The sequence below is a fragment of the Silurus aristotelis genome (genome assembly GCF_946808225.1).
Source record: "Silurus aristotelis genome assembly, chromosome: 10".
Taxonomy (NCBI): Eukaryota; Metazoa; Chordata; class Actinopteri; order Siluriformes; family Siluridae; genus Silurus; species Silurus aristotelis.
The window spans coordinates 6,581,025-6,602,226 of record NC_139583.1 but is presented as its reverse complement, the minus strand read 5'-3'; the positions used below and the strand labels follow the sequence as shown (position 1 = coordinate 6,602,226).

Here is a 21,202-nt window from a genome sequence, read left to right as displayed (position 1 = left end):
AGATTTTATTTCTGCATCTGACTGCATCTCCATTTCTGTTTATAGGAATGCATGTGTGTACATGCATGCTCTCTCGTGACACAGTAAATATATTTGTCTGTGCGTGTGTGTGTGTCTTCTGAGTATAAAGATGTTTGTGTATGCGTCTGTGTGAATGAGTCAGCAGCAGCAAAGCTATTAGTGTGGCCTGAGGCTGGAGTAATGGTGACCCTCCTTTGCTCTGCTGTGTACAAGCCTAATGGCATGTTGGAATGTTACTCAAACTCCAAATGAATAGAACTAAACACATATGTGGATATGTGTGAAGAATTATTTTATGGTGTGCTGTTGGCTCCTTACACGTTGTAGTTGTACTCAATGGTGTATGTGCATGTATGAGGGGATCCAGAAAGTTCTGAACAGATTCCTTATTTGCCTGTGATTGTGTTTGTTTGTGTTTCGAGCGGAAAAACAGATTAGCTTATGTTTCATATCTCAAGGGTCTGCCACACCCTGGCAAATATACACACACAATCATCTCTACACTATCAATAGCCATCTTGGATCATGCTAGAGCATACTCAGAAGCAACACAATGTGAATGTTTCAAACAGTGAACAACACACTTTTATAGACCATGTCATTGTCTTTTCTGTGTCTCCAGGAAGTAAGTATGGGTAAAAAAAGGGGGCTTCAGCACATGGTCTTATATTTTATTCGTATTCCTTTTTTGTTTAGGATTGCAGCCAAAACAATTCAAATTGCAAAGCAGAGGATTCTGAATCATTTCTTAACCTTCCAAAGTACACATAGGCGAAATCAAAAGCAGTTTCAAGCAGATGCACAATGGCCCATGCTTAAGCAGAGGCTCAGTGCTGAAGCAACCGTCCTTAATGAAAACTCCAAACGGCAAGCTCTCCTGAGAAAGGAAAAAAAGCATCCTGAGAATGCTCTGCCCTGAAGCTCACAATGCCTCCGTTATGCTCTCAATCCATACACAAGGCCTCGGCTCGGCTAGCCGCACAAAACTGTTGACACCCATGGAATTAAGTTCCCATTACCTCACACTGCTGAGTCTATTGGCCTGTGTTTTTTTTGTGTTTTTTTTTTTAGAATGGCTGCTTTTAAGCACCAGGACTCCACCCACCTTGGAGCGGAGCGGCTGTCATAATGTTAGGATGGGCCAGCTGTTTCTCTCATCCCGTTTTTGGCCAACACCAGTGGGGCTTGACCTTTTAGACGATGCTCAGCCTACCACCAGGATGCTCCACGTTTTTTCCAACCAATCGGTGCCCTGTACTTTCATCTGTATTTAAAAGCCCTAGCGATCAGATTAAACGTCTGGACTGTAACCTCCAGCAAGTTCATCAACATGGTCCAGATGACAACCCACGCACAGATGCACCAGGTCTGCACTGTGCTGCTTATAGATTTCATTGACCAATTGGGGTTGGGGGAAAAAACTTGCCAAAGGAACTTCGCCAAAACATGAAGCGCTACAATGTAAGAAAGCCTCTGGAAGAGGAATGAAGCAGACTGCCTCCGTTGCAAATTAGGGATAAACTTTCCCGTGCAGAGCAGAGGCTGGGGCCTTGCCTGGCAGGCTCCTGAGGCCATGCACCTGGGTCTCGTCTAGTCCTGCCCATGGCTGAGGGCACACAGAAGGGGAGTAAATTTGGTTGGGATAGTTATCAAAATTCTTCATGGTCGCGGCAGCTCTGCCAAGCAAAACGTGGCTGTCCTGAGGAGTTATAGGGATGAGAACAGCCAGGAATGGTCATTCTCCAAACTGAAAACGATTAAATGGAAGAACGAAGCTCTGACTGCATGATACAACATGTTAAATCAATCGTTTATGTATAATTTCATTACACAGCAGTTTAGAAAATCAAGGAAAACGTGTGTGGTTTATCAACTTTGCCTTGTTATGGCACAAACATCGAGGCCCAATTCAAATGGTATGTACCTCATCTTGCAGAAATGTAATTTATTAAGCCTAAAGAAGAAATACAACTATAAACTTCACCTTTAGCCCTTCGACAGCAAATACTTTTGTGCAATTAAGATTGCAACTGAGAAACATGTTGAATAAGGTCAGTACTCTGGCCAAATATTGTGTCTTGCTATTCTAACAACTCGAATCACTGCCAAACACTGCACAATTATGACTCTATTACGTTTCTAGCTTGGTTTCTCAACACCCCATTAATTCTTACTTGCTTTCCCCTAAATGTGTCTTGGGACTATTTTCAATAATTCGACTATGGGAAAACAATTTAGCAGGTGACAGTATTGTAAATTGACATCAGTGTCTATGTCCTGGCCACAAACCAAACAATTATTTGACCTCCATTCTGTCAGAAATATGAGCTCTATTGAATCAGGACATTTGATATTAGCATTAGATTTTCTTTTCTATTCTATCAGTACTGTTTTCAATTAGACATCTCCAGCAATGTTTCTGAGTTCAAAGCAGCACGGTAATGTTCAGGCCTCTATTGTATTTCAAGTGGTTAGCAATTTTAGATGGCAGACATTATATCTGACCACAAGTGCTGTCACACTCACTCAGAAATTACAACATATCAGCTAATGCACAATATGTTAAACTGGATAACCTAAACTGTGTTACTTGGTGTTTCGCTGTGTTTCCTTTTCACACAAGATACCTAAATAGGCTGACAGTAAAAATCAATATACAAGAATAAGAATAATAAATGTAATGCTCCTACACAACTCAAACTGAAACTTTTTAACAAACTTATATATATATTGTTTGAAAATACTCTTCTATGCCTGTATAAGGAAATGTTTTGTTTTTTGTTTTTTCCGGTTAAGACTTAAATTTTCTTCATGGTGGTATCTTTATCTTGAACTGTAGTCTGCTCATCAAATCTACATCCGGATGTCTCTAAAGCTACTTTGTGACAGTAGCGCATTACAAATAAAATTGAATTGGAAAAAAGAGAACGCTCTGGGAGTCTTTACAGGTAGACACTATTGATCACAGTCTAGAAGAAGTGCACTTACTTTCCCTGAGGTAATTAAGATGTGAGAGCAGGACTTCAGCATTATAGGCAGTGGTGAGTCTCAGGAAATCCTCTTTGCTCATCTTACACAGTTCCTTGCCATCCGTGTTTTGGAACATGGCTGTGTCGATTTCTAGGAGGCCATACTCTTTTACGGCCCAGTCTAGCCACTGCCGTACGTGATCGGGGGACCACAGAGAAGGATCTGGAAAACAGTGTAGAAGCCATAAGTTTAAATGTGCTCAGTTATTTGATGTCTTTTTTTAACCTAGTTTTTTTTTTCAAATTCCCATTTATGAGCTAGAGCCATTCATGTATGATATATATATACAGTGTAACCTCGATACTCACGACTTTGACACCAGTGAGCTCGATATTTCGCAACTTTTCATTTGGACTCGTAAAAAATCTGATAGTTTGTGAAAAGCCTAGAGTGTCTCGAAAGTTCGGAGTAACATTTCAAAAGAGAGTTTGTACTAATAAATTACATAAAAATGTTTGAAAAACTATTTATTATTGTATTATTCATTTAAAGTTATGACAAGTAATTTACAAGTTTTGTTGAGTTTACAGTACAGTACGTGTACAATTCCCCTTGACAAAGGAACCATCAAAAGGAGATGAATCAAAAACCTCATGTTTTTTGTTACTCATGAGGGGTCAGAATATCGAGGTTGCACTGTATATAATCTTCTTCTAGTTACAATGGAGCAGAAACTATTTGGAGGACAACTCTAAATCCTCTATTATGTATACACGAGCTCATCGATGCCCATGATTAATGTCACTTTGACAGCAGGGATGCATTTCTTCAAACCTAGAAATCAATGATAAATGTTCTCTCATGGAGTAATGGGGATTTGTTCTCATGATCACCTGATGACAGGGTACTGCTGCATCCCTTTGAAGCCATGACATGTTATGGCCTTAATCTGTATTAAAACCTAAAAAACCTTAAATTAAATATGGATGAATGAATATTACTGCCAGAGACATGCTTTTAAGCATATCAGTCATATGTCTGTACATTTCAGCCATAGCCATATACTAGTGTGCACGTACTCAAAGTTTTATCACATAGTACCATGAAGTGCTGATTCATGTTCTAACCTCAGCATAGAAGAATAGAATAGCCTTTATTTGTCACATATACATTACAGCACAGTAAAATTTGTTCTTCGCATATCCCAGCTTGCTTAGAAGCTGGGGTCAGAGCGCAGGGTCGGCCATGATACGGCGCCCCTGGAGCATAGAGGGTTAAGGGCCTTGCTCAAGGGCCCAGGAGTGGAAGCTTGGCAATACCGTGGCTTGAACCCCCGACCTTCCGATCGGTAACCCAGCGCCTTAACTGCTGGAGCTACCACTCCCCCCCTCAGCATCAGATCCTCATCATCCAGAGAACACCATCAACAATACTCTCTGCACATTACATGCAGGATAAAAAAAAAAAAACAAGCATTGAAATCCAGGCATGCTTTATAATATACTGTCGTACCTGCAGGAACAATTACTCTCCTCTCATTTGTGGTCATGTTTGGGGGCGGGGCAGTTTTCTCATCCATGTAGCCTCCGTAACCCATCTGGGACGTCTCTGAGCTGTTTACCAGCTTATTGCATTTCCCCACGCTGCAGTCCACAGGAGATTCTCTGGAAGATGAAGATGAAACGCTATTATTTCAGAAGAATTGTTTGGAAAACAATTTTTATAAGTTTCTCAAATGTTCACTGAATGTGTGTTTTAATAGGAAAGTCAATTATTTTTGCTTTTTTTGCATTCAGACATTTATTTAGTTTTTTTTTTTTCAAATTTCTAATGCTTTCTGTTAATCATTCACTATATGGTTAACCTCGAGCTCCTTTTATGACATGTACAGAATTGCGTCCTAATCAATGATTTCATTAAATCTTCAGTAATTGAACAAGTGATCAGACGGATTTACGGTCCGGGGATCACTAAAATGTCCCTGTTAACCCTCATCTGGAAAATTCAACTGGCATTTGAAAAACATTAATATAGAAGCACATTTTAAGAAAGGAATTTACATCCTTCTGGGTTAAAACGAATGCAGGAAATTGTGTTTTGCATATGAAACTGTATAAAACACTACGAATGAGGTGTCGGCTCTGATTCGAATCCGTGTCCTCTACCTTGTTCCGTTGAGGTGGTCGTATTCACGTTTTACATTAATACGAGCTGGCTGATTGATCCATTCCTGCTGGGGTGGGATGGGATTGATCTTGTGTTGCTGTCCGTAATCCTGTGTGCTCGATGCCGTCATGTCTGTTTTAGGTAGAGGGGCAGCAGCAGCGTAAGGAGGCTCAAACAAAGACTGGTCTTCACTCACCACTGACAGTGCCTCCTGGAGGGAGGAACATGAAGCAAATTACAAATTGCATGCAATGCCTTTATAGAATGAGTTGACTAATTATCAAACACACAGTTGCAAACCCTGTCATATGATTCTGTAGGATGTAGAACAATTATTTCTATATGCACTGATCATCACAAAGCCAGCATATTTCCAGACAGACAGAACACTTTATCCATCCCAGAAGGAAATTCACACAAATTAAAAGGAAGAATGTTCAGACAATTTTATAAAGTAGCAGTTGGAAAGTGCTGAGAAACAGATTTTTGAAAATGTCCATAGTAAGCTAGGATTTAACACTGAAAAAAAAGGGGAATAAAACTCAATTACAGAATGTAATCTTGCCTCTTTGTCCTGTTCATGACTGAAACACAAGCAGGTTGGAAAGTCAAAACAGATCCACAGCAACTAGTCTAAGGTCTCTTCTACATTTGACCTCATTGCATGAGCTCAGCTGGGGTGATGTAGCTTTATTAAAAAAAACAAACGAAGTAGACAGGCCTCTTCGGGGACTTACAGAAAGTCTACATGAGAGGGTGCTCATAGTGCTTTTATTCTGGCTATCGGCATTATTGCAAATAACACTCCTTATTCTGTCAAACAGAAGCGTTCACGTTTCATTCACATCTTTCAGTGGCTCCCACTCCCATTTCCTTTCTCTTTTTTCTATTTTCCTTTTTCTAAACTTTGTTCACTGTTTGAGCCAACACAATAGAACAGATTTCCTTCAGCTCCATTCAAACACTTGCCAAGACCTGCACCTGTTAATATCCAGCCTTGGCACTGTAGTTTCTTAGAGTACATTAGAAAAAAAAAAAGCGAACAGGGAACAATAAATAATTTCTACATTCATGGGTGGTTCTTGCCAAAAAAACATGCGTTGTAAAAGATTTCTTTAAAACAATGAACTAAAAAAATGGAACCTGTGAGTGATATGTTTCTATCAGTCAGCTTTTTGTTTTGCATGCATGAAGTTGCATGCATGTGTGTCACACTGAGTTGTGTTAATCTCAGTGTAAGCAGCCCAAAGCACAGGTCAGAGCAGCCTGCTGCCATCACTTCAGATCAGCCGGTTAACATAATCACCCGTGCTTTTGTTCAGAAATCCTCTCTTTCACTTTGGCTTTTTCGGCTTCTTGACAGGCGCCATAATTTTGACTGGCAGAGCCAATGCAGCATCTGCAGACGCTATCAGAAAGACCCACAGCAGCAAAGCTGGTGAAGGATAAGTATGACACAGTAAAAGAATGCGACGATGGTGCCAGATAAAGACTATTCTGACTGCTGTGCACTACTTATGCTGAGACATATCAGACTGCACCATATAATTCATGATTGGCAGTCAGGCTTTCCCAAGATTACAGAGGGGTTTTAAAAATAGGAAAATCTAATTCCACACACACACATACACACAGACACACACATATACAATGTAGTGTTGGCGAAAAGGCAGCATTCCTACATTTATAAAGACGGGTGATCTCAGTAAGGCTGGGGCATGGAACCAAGGTTTTCATTACAACAGGTTTAAAAGCGTAAAAAAAAAAAAAATTTCATTTTCTTCAGACCATAAATTAACCTATGCCTACATAATGTAGCTCCCTTTATCCACACAGAACCGCAGGCCCTGTGCTTCAGAAATTGACTACTGAGAAGCACCCACAACTTTTCTTTTTACAACTGGAGGCTCAGACAGGAAGAACAGACCAGGTTTGAATTTGCGCCCAAGACTGACAGCCTGGGTAATTCCTGTGTCTGAGGAGAAGTTAAGTGTGGGGTACCTTTGCACTCAGCCAGATGCATTATGACATTAGGTTGGGATGGGCTCGTTCAAACATTCTGAGCTATGCAAGGTGGTGGTACAGAGTGCGTTCCAGTCCTTTGTTTAAAGAGGAAAAGGAAACCTGACAGGAAACCAGATTGTGTAGAACAGGAAACCCTCATTGGCAGAGACACCCCTCTTTCTGATGGGTAATGCTGAAGGGGTCTACAGTTAATACTCAATCAAAAATGGTGCTTGAGGGAAACAGCAAAGATAGGAACGATATCTGGTTTAACTAATTAGAGGATTTTAGTAATAATAATAATAATAATAATAATAATAATAATAATAATAATAATAATAATAATAATTTAGTCGAATATCCTGTTTAATTTTAGTTATTAAAAATGTATACAAAAAATGTTACCATCCACTTTTTCGAAAAAAAAACAAAAATTAGGGCGACATACAATAACCAAAATTGAAATGGTCAAATCCCTAGACATTCTCAAGCCCCTCACACACATTCACCACACCCAAAGCCACTTATATAAAGATCTCTAGATAGATAGACAGATACACTTTGCTTCTCCTCTCTTAATTGCAAACAGAATACATCATTTAAAACAGCTGATTTACTGTAAAAAAAATAAATATTAATTTATGGTATCTGCTTTCTTCTGAAATAAAATGTACACTTTCCATAAAAAAACAAAAAACAAAAAAAAAAAAGCAACTCACCTCATCTTTTTTTCTAATAGTTTATACTGTGAATGAAAACTGGACATGCAACTCACATCACATTTCAGTGGAGGAGCAAAATATCTTTTGGTGCATTTGCTGAACTTGAATTGCACTAAATGCACAAAAAAAGAAAAAAAAAGAAAAAGGAAGGTTTACTTTTGTTACTGTCACCTATTAAGGAGGACAAATACGAATATTCTTCTGAAACCAAATCACAACCAGTGTCTACAGTCAATCTTTTCTCTAATTAATAACGTTATCAATTAAAACCATGTGTTTGGCTGCCTGTAGTGGGTGGGCTGCTTGTGTGAAGAGTCCGGGCTCTGCGCCACATATGGAACCTCCGGTTTTTTTTAATGATTTATTGAAAACACTAACGGCGCAATTCCACACAACATCCACACAACCTCCATCATCAGCCAATTAAACAGCACAGCATCGCGAATTTACTGCGCATCCAAACTGATGAGCTTTTTTTTTGTTAACTCTTCCAGAATCCCAGGTTTATTCCATCTCAGACGCACGTCTTCGTTTTTTTGGCGTGTGCGTGTTTGGATTCCATCTGAATGTCGCGTATATCCTCCTCCCCGTGTGCGCTTTTGGTTTTTTTTTCTCTTCTCTTCTCTCAAACAAGATTTGGTCGAAAGGGAAAAGGAAACACGGAGGAGGAAAAAAAAAACGTAGGAAATCTCACACGCGCACAAGTTTTCCACGCGAGCTCTTTGGCTGAAAGAAGAGTTTTCGCTCCACGGGCGCAAAAATCGGCGCTCCGAAACAACACCACCCCCTCCGCCCCAAAAAAAAAAAAAAAAGACCCCATCCTCTGGCCTTACCTTGATCGTTCCGTCCATTTTGCGCAAAGTCCAGTCGAAGCCGACAACATCCCACACATGACACGCGCCTGAGCAACTTCCAAGACCCCCAGAACGCAGCGTAGACACGGACACACTTTATCCCGATGGGCTTTTACTTACTTTCTTTTTTTCCCCTCTCCCTCTCTACATTTGGGAAATGAAGTCACTGCGCTCGAGAAGGGAAGCCGTACGTGTGTGTGTGTGTGTGTGTGTGTGCGTGCGCGCGGGCGCGCGCGCGCGCGTGTCACCGCTAGCCCTGCCTTCATTGCAGCCCCCGAAAAGCAGGATACTTGTCCCGAAGAGATAAGACGCGAAGACAATAGAGTTTCTTTCCTCTGCAAAATGTTTTTTTTTTTCCCCTTTGGCTGGGAACTATTTACAGGCTGGACGCCAGCTCTTTACAAGTGTGACGCATTTTTTAAGCAACGCATCAGTCTCAGTGGGGAAACAAAATGTGTTATTGTAATAATAAGAATAGCAAAACTTTGCTTCATGCATGCATACGCTACATTATAAAACATCTGAGGGAAAAAAAGAGGACTTTCTTAAAGAACTTGCCATACAAAGGATCCCTCGATGCACACAGCTTCATGTGGCACATTGCATGCAGTTATTTCCAAAATCATCCCCTGCGCGCGCGCGTATCAATGCGAGATCTTCCTTGTAGTGCTCGGAGTAAAAGTGCACTATGTTTCCCGAGATGTTCAGAGACATTCGAGGTCTGGAAGAATCCGAGAGCTGCATGAGGCGGCGCGCCGCTCGGACCCGTCACTGTTGCGGTCTGCACTGCACGTGCGCGCGGCCAAGCGACTGCTCATTCAACTGCTGTGCGTATTTCCACGAGCACGGCGCACATCCCCAAGCAGGCTGACTGACAGCCTATACCAGCCCTGTTCATATTTCTAACTGTATCAGGTGTCTCCAGAATGTGGTTTAAAACTATATCACTATATGCCTGTCTTCTGCTCTTCTCAAAGTCATTACAAGTACAGGTTAATATAAGAGCTCATTATTATTAAACAAAGGAATATAAGAAAATCTTAAATAAAAATAGCTAAAATAAATATAGCTTTAATATGCATATATTGAATACAAAGCACCCTTTTACCTATATTATATTTTCTTTTCTTGTTTTTGTTCCTTTTTTGGTCTTTTTCATCAATTACACCAATTTATTACTGATCACATTTAAGACACAGACCCTGCACAGATCGTGACCAGACCCCGGACCTTCAGTCTACCTCGCACCCCACCTCCAACCCCCAACCAACCACCATGCCCGAGGGAGCAAGCCTGAGTCTGAGTCAAACAGCCTGTCTGCTCGCGACTTGGGGGTCTGGGGGGAAGGAGAGAGCTCCCCTCGAGACGAGCACATCTGGATCCTGCTAGGGGTCAAGGCTTCCCCCTGCCTGGGGGCCTGCGCAGCTCGCCCTAATTAAGGGAGACACCTTGTTTAACCATTTAGAGTCTAGGGGCCCACAACTCTCTCGGTGAACAAAACAGCACTGTTTCTACATTTATTCTGATAAACCAGGCTTTTTTATTTAAATCCTGACCCTTATCTTTTTGGCGAGCATCAATTTCCATTGGGGTAAAGCCAGGAAGACCCAAAGGTGAACACTATTTTGGTGCCCAGTTCTGATTTTTTTTTTTTTTGTTGTTGTTGTTGCATAAATCATCGCTCGTTAAAAGTGACTGTGATAGATAGTACATAATTGAGATAGATTTAAATAAGGCCAGGATGAAAACTGTCACTAATCAAAGTAGCAGATGAAGTAAGCATGCTTCTACTCAGTGTTCAGCAATCTTTTAATTAAAACCAAAATACGGCATGTCTGAGCACACAGACAAGAATTTCTGCCAGACAGCATTTAATAAAAGTGCATTAAAAGAAATATGAGAAAATGCACTCTCAGAGAAAAAGGAAACTATTCTTTCCTGGTATTTAAGTAATACTTCTATAGTACTATCTTTAAATTTGTTCATTGTCCTCATGGAAATATGAACATAAATGTAGCTTAAAAAAGACAACTGAACCAACGATGCAACAGGAAAACCAACATAAAGGCATGGAAAGGTGCACTTTAAAGATTTTAGGTGGTTATTTAGATACACTAGGCCAATTAAAATATAAATTACTCTGCATGAACTGCAAATATTTATTATATTTTATATGTGAATTTAACACACACCATAATCATTTAACTAGTGGATGCTGAATAATTTCAACTTTGTTAAAGGTACTCAAATATTACTACAATATTACTCAGAAATACTAAAATAACATTATGATCAAGCATCATCACATTATTAAATCCGGTTATAAAATCTTTATATTTGTAGGGCATGACTCCCCACTTGCCACTTGCCCAGCACTAACAAACATGTTTTGTAGCCCAGTAAACAGATGCTCGTCCGTTTACATAGAAGGCAGCAAAACATCTGGCACAGCACCGCAACTTGACAGCCAGTCGTTCCCTCCAACCACAAACTGCAGGGAAAACTGCTGCTCCACGCCATTGGAAAAGCTGAAGTGGGAGGGATCCGTCAATCACAGGAGAAGTTTGGAAATGGTTACTGCTCGACATTGAGCACATGACCTCAAGTGTCTAAGCATGCATGTATGTGTGTATGAGGAACTAATTGCTTTTTTTTATAGCCTTTAACAGCACAACAATATTATGCCTGTCCCATGTTCTTCTTCATCTGCATTAATTAAGCATGTCATTGCATGGATAATAGAACAGGAATTTTCCACTCTAGAAAGAAGTTTAGATAAATGTAATCTAATAGCAGCTCTGACAGACGTTCCAGCTGTTACTCAAATTACAGTTTTATATATTAATGTGCTCATTTTATAGAAACATGAGATAAAACATAGAAAATGGACCCAATTTAATACTAATTATCACAAAAAGGATCAACATAGCTGTTTTTACGAAATACTTGTCGATATGATGAAGTGCTTTGTAACAGTTCAGTAAGTTTTCCACCCCAGGAAAGCCTTCACAGTCGCACTTTCCATTTTCTTGGTTTCACGACAAGCTGGTGAGGGAGAGACAGTTTATAGCTGCTATAATGAAAGTGATAACAGGAAGTAACTCGTCTCACAGGCGTTCCACAACATTAAACGTAACTATAAACAAATAAAATCTATGAAGTGTTGTTTATTAATAACGGGAGACTGTAATTGTTCCCAAATTACTGTGGTATAAGAGGAATAAAATCCTTTCGGCTGCATTCCATCACGCATCACTGATTATTTTTCTTTAATAGCACAGTGTTTTAGTGTTTTATTCCTCACCTACTCGTTTGGGGTAATTAAAGAATGTGTCCTTCCTGTGGAATAATTTTTTTAGGATGACAGAAAGAGAGAGATCGAGAGCAAGAGAGTGAAAGAGTGAGAAAGAGGAAGAGAGAGAAAGAGACAGACAGAGAGAGAGAGAGAGAGAGAGAGAGAGAGAGAGAGAGAGAGAGAGAGAGAGAGAGAGAGAGAGAGAGAGAGAGAAAGCAACTCTGAATTAAGGTTTTTGTGACAAATGCTTCAGCTATATTATCTTAACCGTGACTCTGCCCCTGAGGATCACGTTTCTCGGATTGTTCATTAGGCTTCAAACTTCCAGTCTCACGCAAAGAAAGAAAGAGAGAAAGAGAGGGAGAGAGGGAAAGAGAGAGAGAGTTCAGACTGCTGTGCATAAGCGCGAACTGTCTGGCCCCCTTGCTCAGGGCTATAATTAATTTGAGATTTATTTTTATTGGAAAGCTCGAGTCTCGCCTGGCCTTAACCAAACAAAACCGCAGCTACGCAGTGGCTTCGCTCGAGTGGAGACGAATATTTCTCTAACACTGGTCTTCAACCGCGCCTGGGCCACATTCGCCTCGCTGCAGGCCTGCTGCACTCACTTACAGCTCAGCCTTCACCTGGTATAGAGGTGCCTGATGCACAACCAAAGCTCACTGAGTTTCACCAAAACTACTATACACATTTAAATATGAAACGAAAACTTTTATTTATAAAATTATAATGCATAATCAAATTCTGATTATGTGCTATGTTGATCCCGTAATTGTTTGTAAATAGAACTACCTGCAAAGGTTTTTGAGTGATGGGAATCTCTAAATTCAAATAATAAACCGATACAAAATATTATCAATTTAATAATCGAGTCCAGTTCGCTCAAATTCCTGTTTTCTTGATATTGAGAACTTGAGCAATTCCACTAATGAAGTAACACTCAGTCTAATCATTATAACATACATCATCTTGAAAGAAGGCGTGCCAACAGGATTAAAGGCAATTAACAGGTTTGATTTCAATCAACTGTTTTCAATGCATAAAGTGTCTCAAAGCATCTATACTCACAGCTCGGTTCTGCTTCAAAGGACTGATCTAATGGCATCCTATTAGCGAGTGTTTATACAGGCACTTCTTTCAGTGCTATTTGTTATTAAGTCCAAACGGGGGAAAGCTGGATTAAGAAAGTCAAAATTTTCCTCAGACATTTTAATTTCTCAAACAAATGGTGGACTGTTCATGGCACTCCGGCCTTTTGCGCACTGTGAAACCGAGCAACACAAACGTGGCGTCTGCATGAAAAGGTCCCTTATGCAAAGGGGGCAATAAGTCTGTGTACCATAACAAGTGAGACCTGGAAAGTATGCTGATTGTAAAGATATAATGAATGACTTTGCCAGGCTCGATATTTCATTTTCATGGCGCACGTGAGTGCCCGGAGCCTTTTTTTTTTTTTTTTTATATATATGAGGCTTATTGCATGCTGTAGTGCTACTTCTGTCATAAATACAACTTTAAAAGTGACAGAATGCCTGGCGGTACCTCAGAGAATGAACAACAATGACTGCAATCTTTTAGCAATACATTTACCAAATACCTATACTACACCCTATAGGCTCCACGATGGTTTTCGGAAACCAAAAGCGTGAAGTGAAACATAAACAGCAGCACTTTCAGGAGGAACCTGTTGGAAGGTCCTGCTGTTTCTAATCTAAACAACATCAGACAACCTTCATCACCCTTATACGAGGTCTACGTACAGAGCCTTCATTTCATCAGCATTTGAAAGTGTTTGCAGTATGACATACAGATGTGTTCCATTGTTAATGTTTGCATCTACAGAAGTTCAACAGGGTGAAAACCAGTTTTGTATCAAATGAAATAACTTTACATGAAATGGCCTTAAGAAGAGATCAGAAACATCTGATTTTTTTTTTTACGTGAGTGGAATAACAAAACACGGTTCAGTGTCAAGCATGAAGAGGAAAGATGCTCTACAACACTGGTGTACAGGTGGAGTTGACTTTTTTTTGGACAGAATCCAAGTCACATCATTCAACAAAGCAAGATCCATCTATGAAACAGCCTGCTTACAAATTCCATCAAAATCAGAATATATTTTTCATAAACTTTAATTACAGTAGGTTGCCTGACTGCAATGATGTCTTACCTTGACATATGATGAAGTGTCAGGGACAGTCTGAAACATTGTCAATGGATAAAGAGCCAAAAATGGGTGGCTTTCCCTTCACAGCCCCTGTTGAGATAATAATAATAATAATAATAATAATAATAATAATAATAATAATAATAATAATAATAATAATAATACGATTGTAATAATTGATTTTGGGAACTAAAGTAGTACAGGACATAATACACAGAATAATTTTTAAAAAGAGAACATTTCATTGCTAATAACACATCTGTCTATGTATCTGTCTATTGTGAATAATAATAATAATAATAATAATAATAATAATAATAATAATAATAATAATAATAATAATAATAATAATAATTAATCTTTTCATTTGTTCTTTAGTTGAACAGAAACTGTTAGACATTTACTGGAGGGTTTTATTGTACTAAGCATGGTTTTTACCTTCTGACATCCTTTTATATTTAAAACAAAAGAGAAAATAATAATAATAATAATAATAATAATAATAATAATAATAATAATAATAATAATAATAATAATAATAATAATAATTTGTCCCTCTATTTTTGTCCATACTGTTATAATTATATAATAATAATAATAATAATAATAATAATAATAATAATAATAATAATAATAAAATTCTTCTTCTTCTTATTATTATTATTAGTAGTAGTAGTAGTAGTAGTTTTATGTAGCTAATAATTATTAATAATAACTTGATATACTGTATCCAGGACTCTTCTCAATAAATCTATTTTCTCATTTCAGTGAATAAGGCAGATGTGAAACAGAGGTGCTCTGCCTCCCATGGCCTTCCTCCTGCACATGTTGAAACACTTTTCACTCTAATAAGTTCAGCTTACAAAGTCCCGGGTGAAAGGGCAGCTCGGGGCCGGTGGCTTGTGCGTTCCCTTCGGCGTGCAATTACAACAGCACAGACTACAAACTACAGCTCTATTACTGCACCAGCACAGAGCCCCAGATCCACAGAGCCCCAGAGCCCCAGAGCCACAGAGCCACAGAGCCACAGAGCAAATAACAGAAAACTGTCCACACAATAACACCGCCGAAATGTCATTTTTTAAATAAGCCTAAGCTATACATCAACAACACAAACATCCCCCAGACGTCGCATGCACAACGGGGTAAATGTGATGGGTAGCAGGGGGGAGTAACCAGACTGTTTCTGGAAAGCAACCATGCACGCGCGCGTAACGTGGATACATTTTAGGCGAATGCAAATCAATATTGACGTTTTTAATAAATGTAGATGTGCATTTTGATTAATATAAAGTGATCAAATATCAGCCAGTGGGGAAGAAGAACTTAATAAACATTCTAGGAAAAAAAGAACAAACAAACTAAAAGAAATCTATTGATGAAGTTAGAGCAAACAAACAAAAAAAAACCCAAAAAAACAAACAAACAAAAAAAAAAAAACGTGCAAACAATTGAAACGAGCAAATTAACAGGTAGGTAGGTAGGTAGGTAGGTAGGTAGGTAGGTAGGTAGGTAGGTAGGTAGGTAGGTAGGTAGGTAGGTAGATAGATAGATAGATAGATAGATAGATAGATAGATAGATAGATAGATAGATAGATAGATATATTTTGCTTTGTGACGTCAAAATATCTAAAAAGAAAAATCTTTCACTGCAGGCACTTTATGCTGAAATGGTTTTATCTGACAGGTATAAATAAATCAGTGTTTGGAGAAAGACCACCAGGTTTCATTGAGCCTCATAAACTTTGTGTTTTAAAAATAAATACTAAAAATTATTAAATAAACCGGATAAGGGAATTCCGATAGTTGAGCTCGCGCTTATGCCAGATATGCATGAATAAATGATTGAAAGTGCAATAATGCGCTCGCTTACTTCCTGCTCAGGACCCAGAGGTCTCCTTCTAAACTCCCGAATGGGTTTCTCTCCTTCCCTAAACTCTCTCAAGTGCGTTTCTCTTCTTCCCGAACAGCGCAGTGAATTCCGCATCTGCAGCCAATTACCCGGCTCGAGACTCGGCACAGGCGGCTTTTCCCCCTGCACCCGGACTGCGCGCGAGCCTGTGAGCCTCTAACGTGACAACCTCCAGCGTCCCTCCCTGTGATCCATCCACATCACCGACAACTGATCCCGCACCTTACCCCTGCTTCCCCGTCAGCACGTGCACGCGACTCACTCGAGGAACGCGTTGCATCAAATACATTGCATTTCACTGTAACATTTCTCTAAATCAGACTCGGTTTCTCCTCCACACACAGGTCTTCAGCACGCGCGTTAAATAACACTTGCATTTTTTTGTCTCCTACTCACCCGTGGTTAGTCTAATCACCCGCTTTAATTATCCTCCAAATGGAAAATAATTAGTCCCTTCTGCGCGAGCGCCGCTGCCATTGATGACAGTAGGTCCATGTGAGCAGAAGCAGCGCGTGTGAATGGAGAGACTCCAGCAGACAGCTGACCAATCAGAGAGCGAGGAGGGGGCGCGCGCGCGCTCGCGCTCGCGCTTTCCTCCAGCCGCTATAGACCGATGAAGCGTGGAAAACAAAGACCTCAGAGTGAAACTGGATCAGTACCATAAAGCACACACCTGGCCAGGTTCCAGTTCTGATCAGTCCCTGTTCCACACCAGCAATGAAGCATCAGATACTCATGTTTGATTTTCCAGTCAAAGTGATTTTCAGGGTTTGGGATAAATGTAACATGTAAATGTAACATGACATACAGACAGATAATATATATATATATATATATACATACAGACTGACAGACAGACAAAATAATTAAATGCATAAATAAATAAATAAATAAATCAAATAATATATACACCACATGCACCACCTTTTCTGGTCATAGAAACTTGCGTCTCTGAGAATCACCCAGAAGATCAGGTTAAGTACAATTTGGTACTTTTTCTTCTCAGAGTGCCACACTAAATGATGTTCTGATGCAATGTTACCAAATGCCCAATTTCACCTAGGATGTTTTGTGAATTGAAATGCCCTAATACCTAAAGTAGTTAATGAACTGTATTGCATCCTTTCCTGTCCTTCAGGGACATTCAGCTATAACCAGTCTTTTTCCTGTGTGGATTGGGGACTCTGTCTACTTCACCGACTCCATTTCCTACAGAGCCATATACCCTCCACCCTCCACCCTAGACCCTAAAACCCCAATCCGCTGGACTCTTTATGCAGGGGTGAGCTTTATGATACCTACATCTGGTGTATTTTACTGTAAACAATAAAATCACATTGTGACATCCTTATAATGAAAAAAAAAAAGTAACAAAATAATGCAATAAAGCAAATTGAAAAATTGTAGCAATTACAGTAATGATTATGTACTATAATAATAATAATAATAATAATAATAATAATAATAATACATTTCTTTTATTATTATTATTATTATTAATATTATTATTATTATTATTATTATTATAACAACATAGGCATATTCATGTGATATGTGATATGTATTTACCCTTTTACTATCATAGTAAATACATATCACATATTCATGTGATATGTATTTACCCTTTTACTATCATAGTAGTGATGGAGAACCTCCATATTTAGCTTGTGGCTTTTCAATTTCAGTCTTATTTTAACCAAAAGAAGAAATCATAAACCGCAAAATTCCCTCTGCTGCAATAAGTGTTGAAAATATGAAGGATCGCATTATTTGAACACTGCACGGAGTCTCTGAAATAACCATAACCAAGCTCTATAAATCTCTAAACACAAAGCATATAACAGTAAGCCCCAAATAAATTCAAACCTATAGTTCCCTGTGTGCGTATTAGAGCAAAACAGGAGTCTTGTATTCTACTTACAGAAGGTTCTTTCTCTTTCTGTTTTCTAAAACATGCCTTAAACTAATGATAAAAAATAAATACAAATAAGTCCATTCTAAAGAATTAAATATGGATTTTGGACTGAGATCAAATACATATTTATTCTTAAATAGAGGCAGTCTGAAGTCTCTCAATGGAGCATGGCAGAAAGAGCTAACCAGGCCAACAAAAATATAAGACTGGGTCAAATATGAGAAGTCAGGACACAAGAAAAAAAAATGGTACAGAGGAACAGAAGGCCCGAAGGGAATAGCAGGAAACTTGATGAGAACAGAAGGAAAAGAGAACATGGTTTGGAAGATAAGGTCAGCTGAACCGAGCGCTGCTGGGATATTCAGATCTCAGTAGAGATGAGGATTAGTTAATGGCACAGAGAATTTAATATTATTATTTAAAAAAAGGAAAAAAACTCATTTTAGGGACACGTGGGAAATATGAAGACTCATATACTGTGTACTGTAGGTGATACAGTATAAGAAAAAGAAACAAATGGCTTGCTTGTAGAAAGGGCAGAAAATCTAAACCAGATTAAATGTGGTAATGCTTAAACACAACCATGACATGGATTTTAAATTTTCTCAATTAAATATTTTCCTGCAATGCCATTTAATAGTAAATTAAATGGCATTGCACTAAATGTAACTTTTTTTCGTGCTTAAAATAGCATCAAATCTCTCATATTTACGTGTCATTCAAGACTTGTACATTGCTCAATGCATTTAGGAAAAAAAAATGAATAAAATTGTTCTGAACTTTATGTACTTCCTTGCTCATTGCTCCAGAAATGGTTTGTAATCAGTGAAGAGCTGCATGTACTCATATTTATGATATTATATATATATATATATATATATATATATATATATATATATATATATATATATATATATATATATATATATATATATATATATATTCAGGGGCCCAGCTGTGTCTGAATGATGGTGTATGGTAAATAAGATATATATTTAAAAAAATAAATCTTATATGCATGCTTTAGATATATAGTGTCACATTAATAATTATTCTAGCTCATTATAACAGCACTTTACCATAAAATACCGTAAAATCAATCAAATATTTCAGCTATCACATTATTTTGTGCATTACTGCATGAATGCATTTAAACCCTCATCATTGACACAAATATCTTTTTTTTTACCATGAGTCTCATTACACACTAATTCCATAAAACTCATTCAGCCTTATTACCTGAACACATATAATGCTCTGGAATATTTCGAATTACCAAGTGGGTTAGATGTCAAAATATTCCCCACTAAAAATATCGGAATTTCCAAATGCTTTGAATGTTTCGAACATGGAGAAAAAAGTAAATATCATCAATTTTAATATTGTCAATGTGATACTGAATGATGAAATAATGCCTTGAAAGTACAGAAAGTTCTGTCATCCAGATTATAACCTGAAACTTTATTTCAAATAAACTTTGTGTGTTTGGTCATTTTGCTCTCAAACCTGTTACTCATTTAAGCCATGAAAATGAGCTGCTTGAAACACATGTATTTTATTGCTATTAAAATAAGATTAGCTTTTAAACAAAAAAAGTGTTGGAATTACAGCAAAAAAAACCAAAACAAAGTGTGCAGCAGTTTTATAACTTGCGGTACTTTCTGGTATTATTTTTGTCTGCATGATTAAATTAATATTCGTTAACCCTTTAATAAAGATTCTAATGAACTAATTATTAATGACGTTTTTTAAATAAAGATTATTTAACACATTTTGTATTGTTTTGTTGTTGCAGATCAGAACTTTCAATCAGAAGCATCATAATCACAGCATCATATTAATTAATCAGTTCAGACACCAAGCAGACTTTCATCTGTAAAAAATAACCATAAAGCAGACTGTGTACTTTTTATTTCATATTGAACATAATGTATAATGGATGTTTAATCCCTCACGTGTAATAAACTAATAATAACCTAATTAAGCCCCAAAAATGTACAGCAAAACATTGTAGTATGTATATGTATAAAAGCAGTGTTTTCATCCCTCGTGGAGTATTTTGTACCCGCATTTCCCACCAAGATCAAGTAAATTCTTTTAAACAATAGCAGGAAACTACCATCTTAGTGTGACCGGAAACATATCTGAAAACGAGGTAGGTACGCTACAGGATCTCCCCACTGGGACATACACACATAAATTTGTTTACGTTTGTTTGTTTTATACCGCATTTACTATAATTAGCCTATTCAATATCACCCAAAAAAGGACAGGTTCCTTTTTACATCGGGTTCCTCTGAAGTTCGCTTTCTCATTCCATCTCAGGAAGTTTTTCTTGCCACTTGTCGGCTCTGGCTTACTCATTAAGGATCTGCATCATGACAAGCGTGTCTGTAAAGCCGCTTGACAAAAGTCTATTGTTAAATTCAGTTTAAAAAAGATTACATTGACCCTTTGACTGGTTTCCAGTCACACATCACACATTTTTATGTAGCGGCCCTTAAAATTTGAGAAACAAACAGGATTTACAGGAAAGTTAGCAGGCTAAATAACAAGGCCACCATATTTGCTTTTACATTTATCCAGTGCCTTATTAGTGTCAAAGCTGATTTACCTGAAAACTCCATCTATATGTGTTTCATTAAGTAAGGGATAAAATCAAAAATGCCGTGTTTTGGTGTGAGACAGTCCAAAGCAAAATCTTTGCAATTGTCTTATTAATAATACATTTTCAGTTTATATTATCAGACTATTCTTTTACTGCACTTTTAAATCATTTAATGCTATTAAATTGTCTGTAAGTCAAGCTAGTTCTTATTTACCACTCGCAGCTTTGACCAGTTGTTCCCTCGTCAACCTTTATTAATAAGTTAATAATAAAAAATGAAACAAAAATGCAGCTTGTGTCTGCTGTTGAACCTGTTGAATTATATAAACCACTGACACTGTAGTCTCCTTCCATAAGCGTAAAAATGTCCTTGAACTTTACCCAAATTATGTTTCTTAACAATGGGTATAATTGTTTGTCATTGTTGTGACGCATCAACCACATGCAAGATTGAAGTCCCTATGAATTAGAACAAGTAATTGGGGAAGGGGTTTAGTTTAATGGTTAAGATCTTGGCTGCCTTATCAGAAGGTTGTGAGTTTAAAACCCATACCCACTAATCTGCTTA

General features: G+C 38.1%; 1 protein-coding gene across 3 annotated transcripts in view; it reads right to left on the bottom strand.

The window, feature by feature from the left end:
- The window catches only part of fli1 (Fli-1 proto-oncogene, ETS transcription factor), a 29,198-nt gene extending 12,566 nt beyond the window's left edge, over positions 1-16,632 (bottom strand). For 2 of the 3 annotated variants that reach the window (XM_083552445.1, XM_083552447.1), the window contains exons 1-5: positions 16,508-16,632; positions 14,203-14,289; positions 5,157-5,368; positions 4,504-4,655; positions 3,010-3,213 (exon numbers count right to left, since the gene is read on the bottom strand). In XM_083552445.1, the coding sequence (XP_083408571.1) occupies positions 3,010-3,213; positions 4,504-4,655; positions 5,157-5,368; positions 14,203-14,241 (607 nt within the window). In that variant the 5' untranslated portion in view covers positions 14,242-14,289; positions 16,508-16,632. Of the gene's footprint in view, positions 1-3,009; positions 3,214-4,503; positions 4,656-5,156; positions 5,369-8,716; positions 8,986-14,202; positions 14,290-16,507 lie in introns of those variants that run through there. The other variant, XM_083552446.1, reaches the window with a different exon arrangement.
- Positions 16,633-21,202: the final 4,570 nt, after the last annotated feature.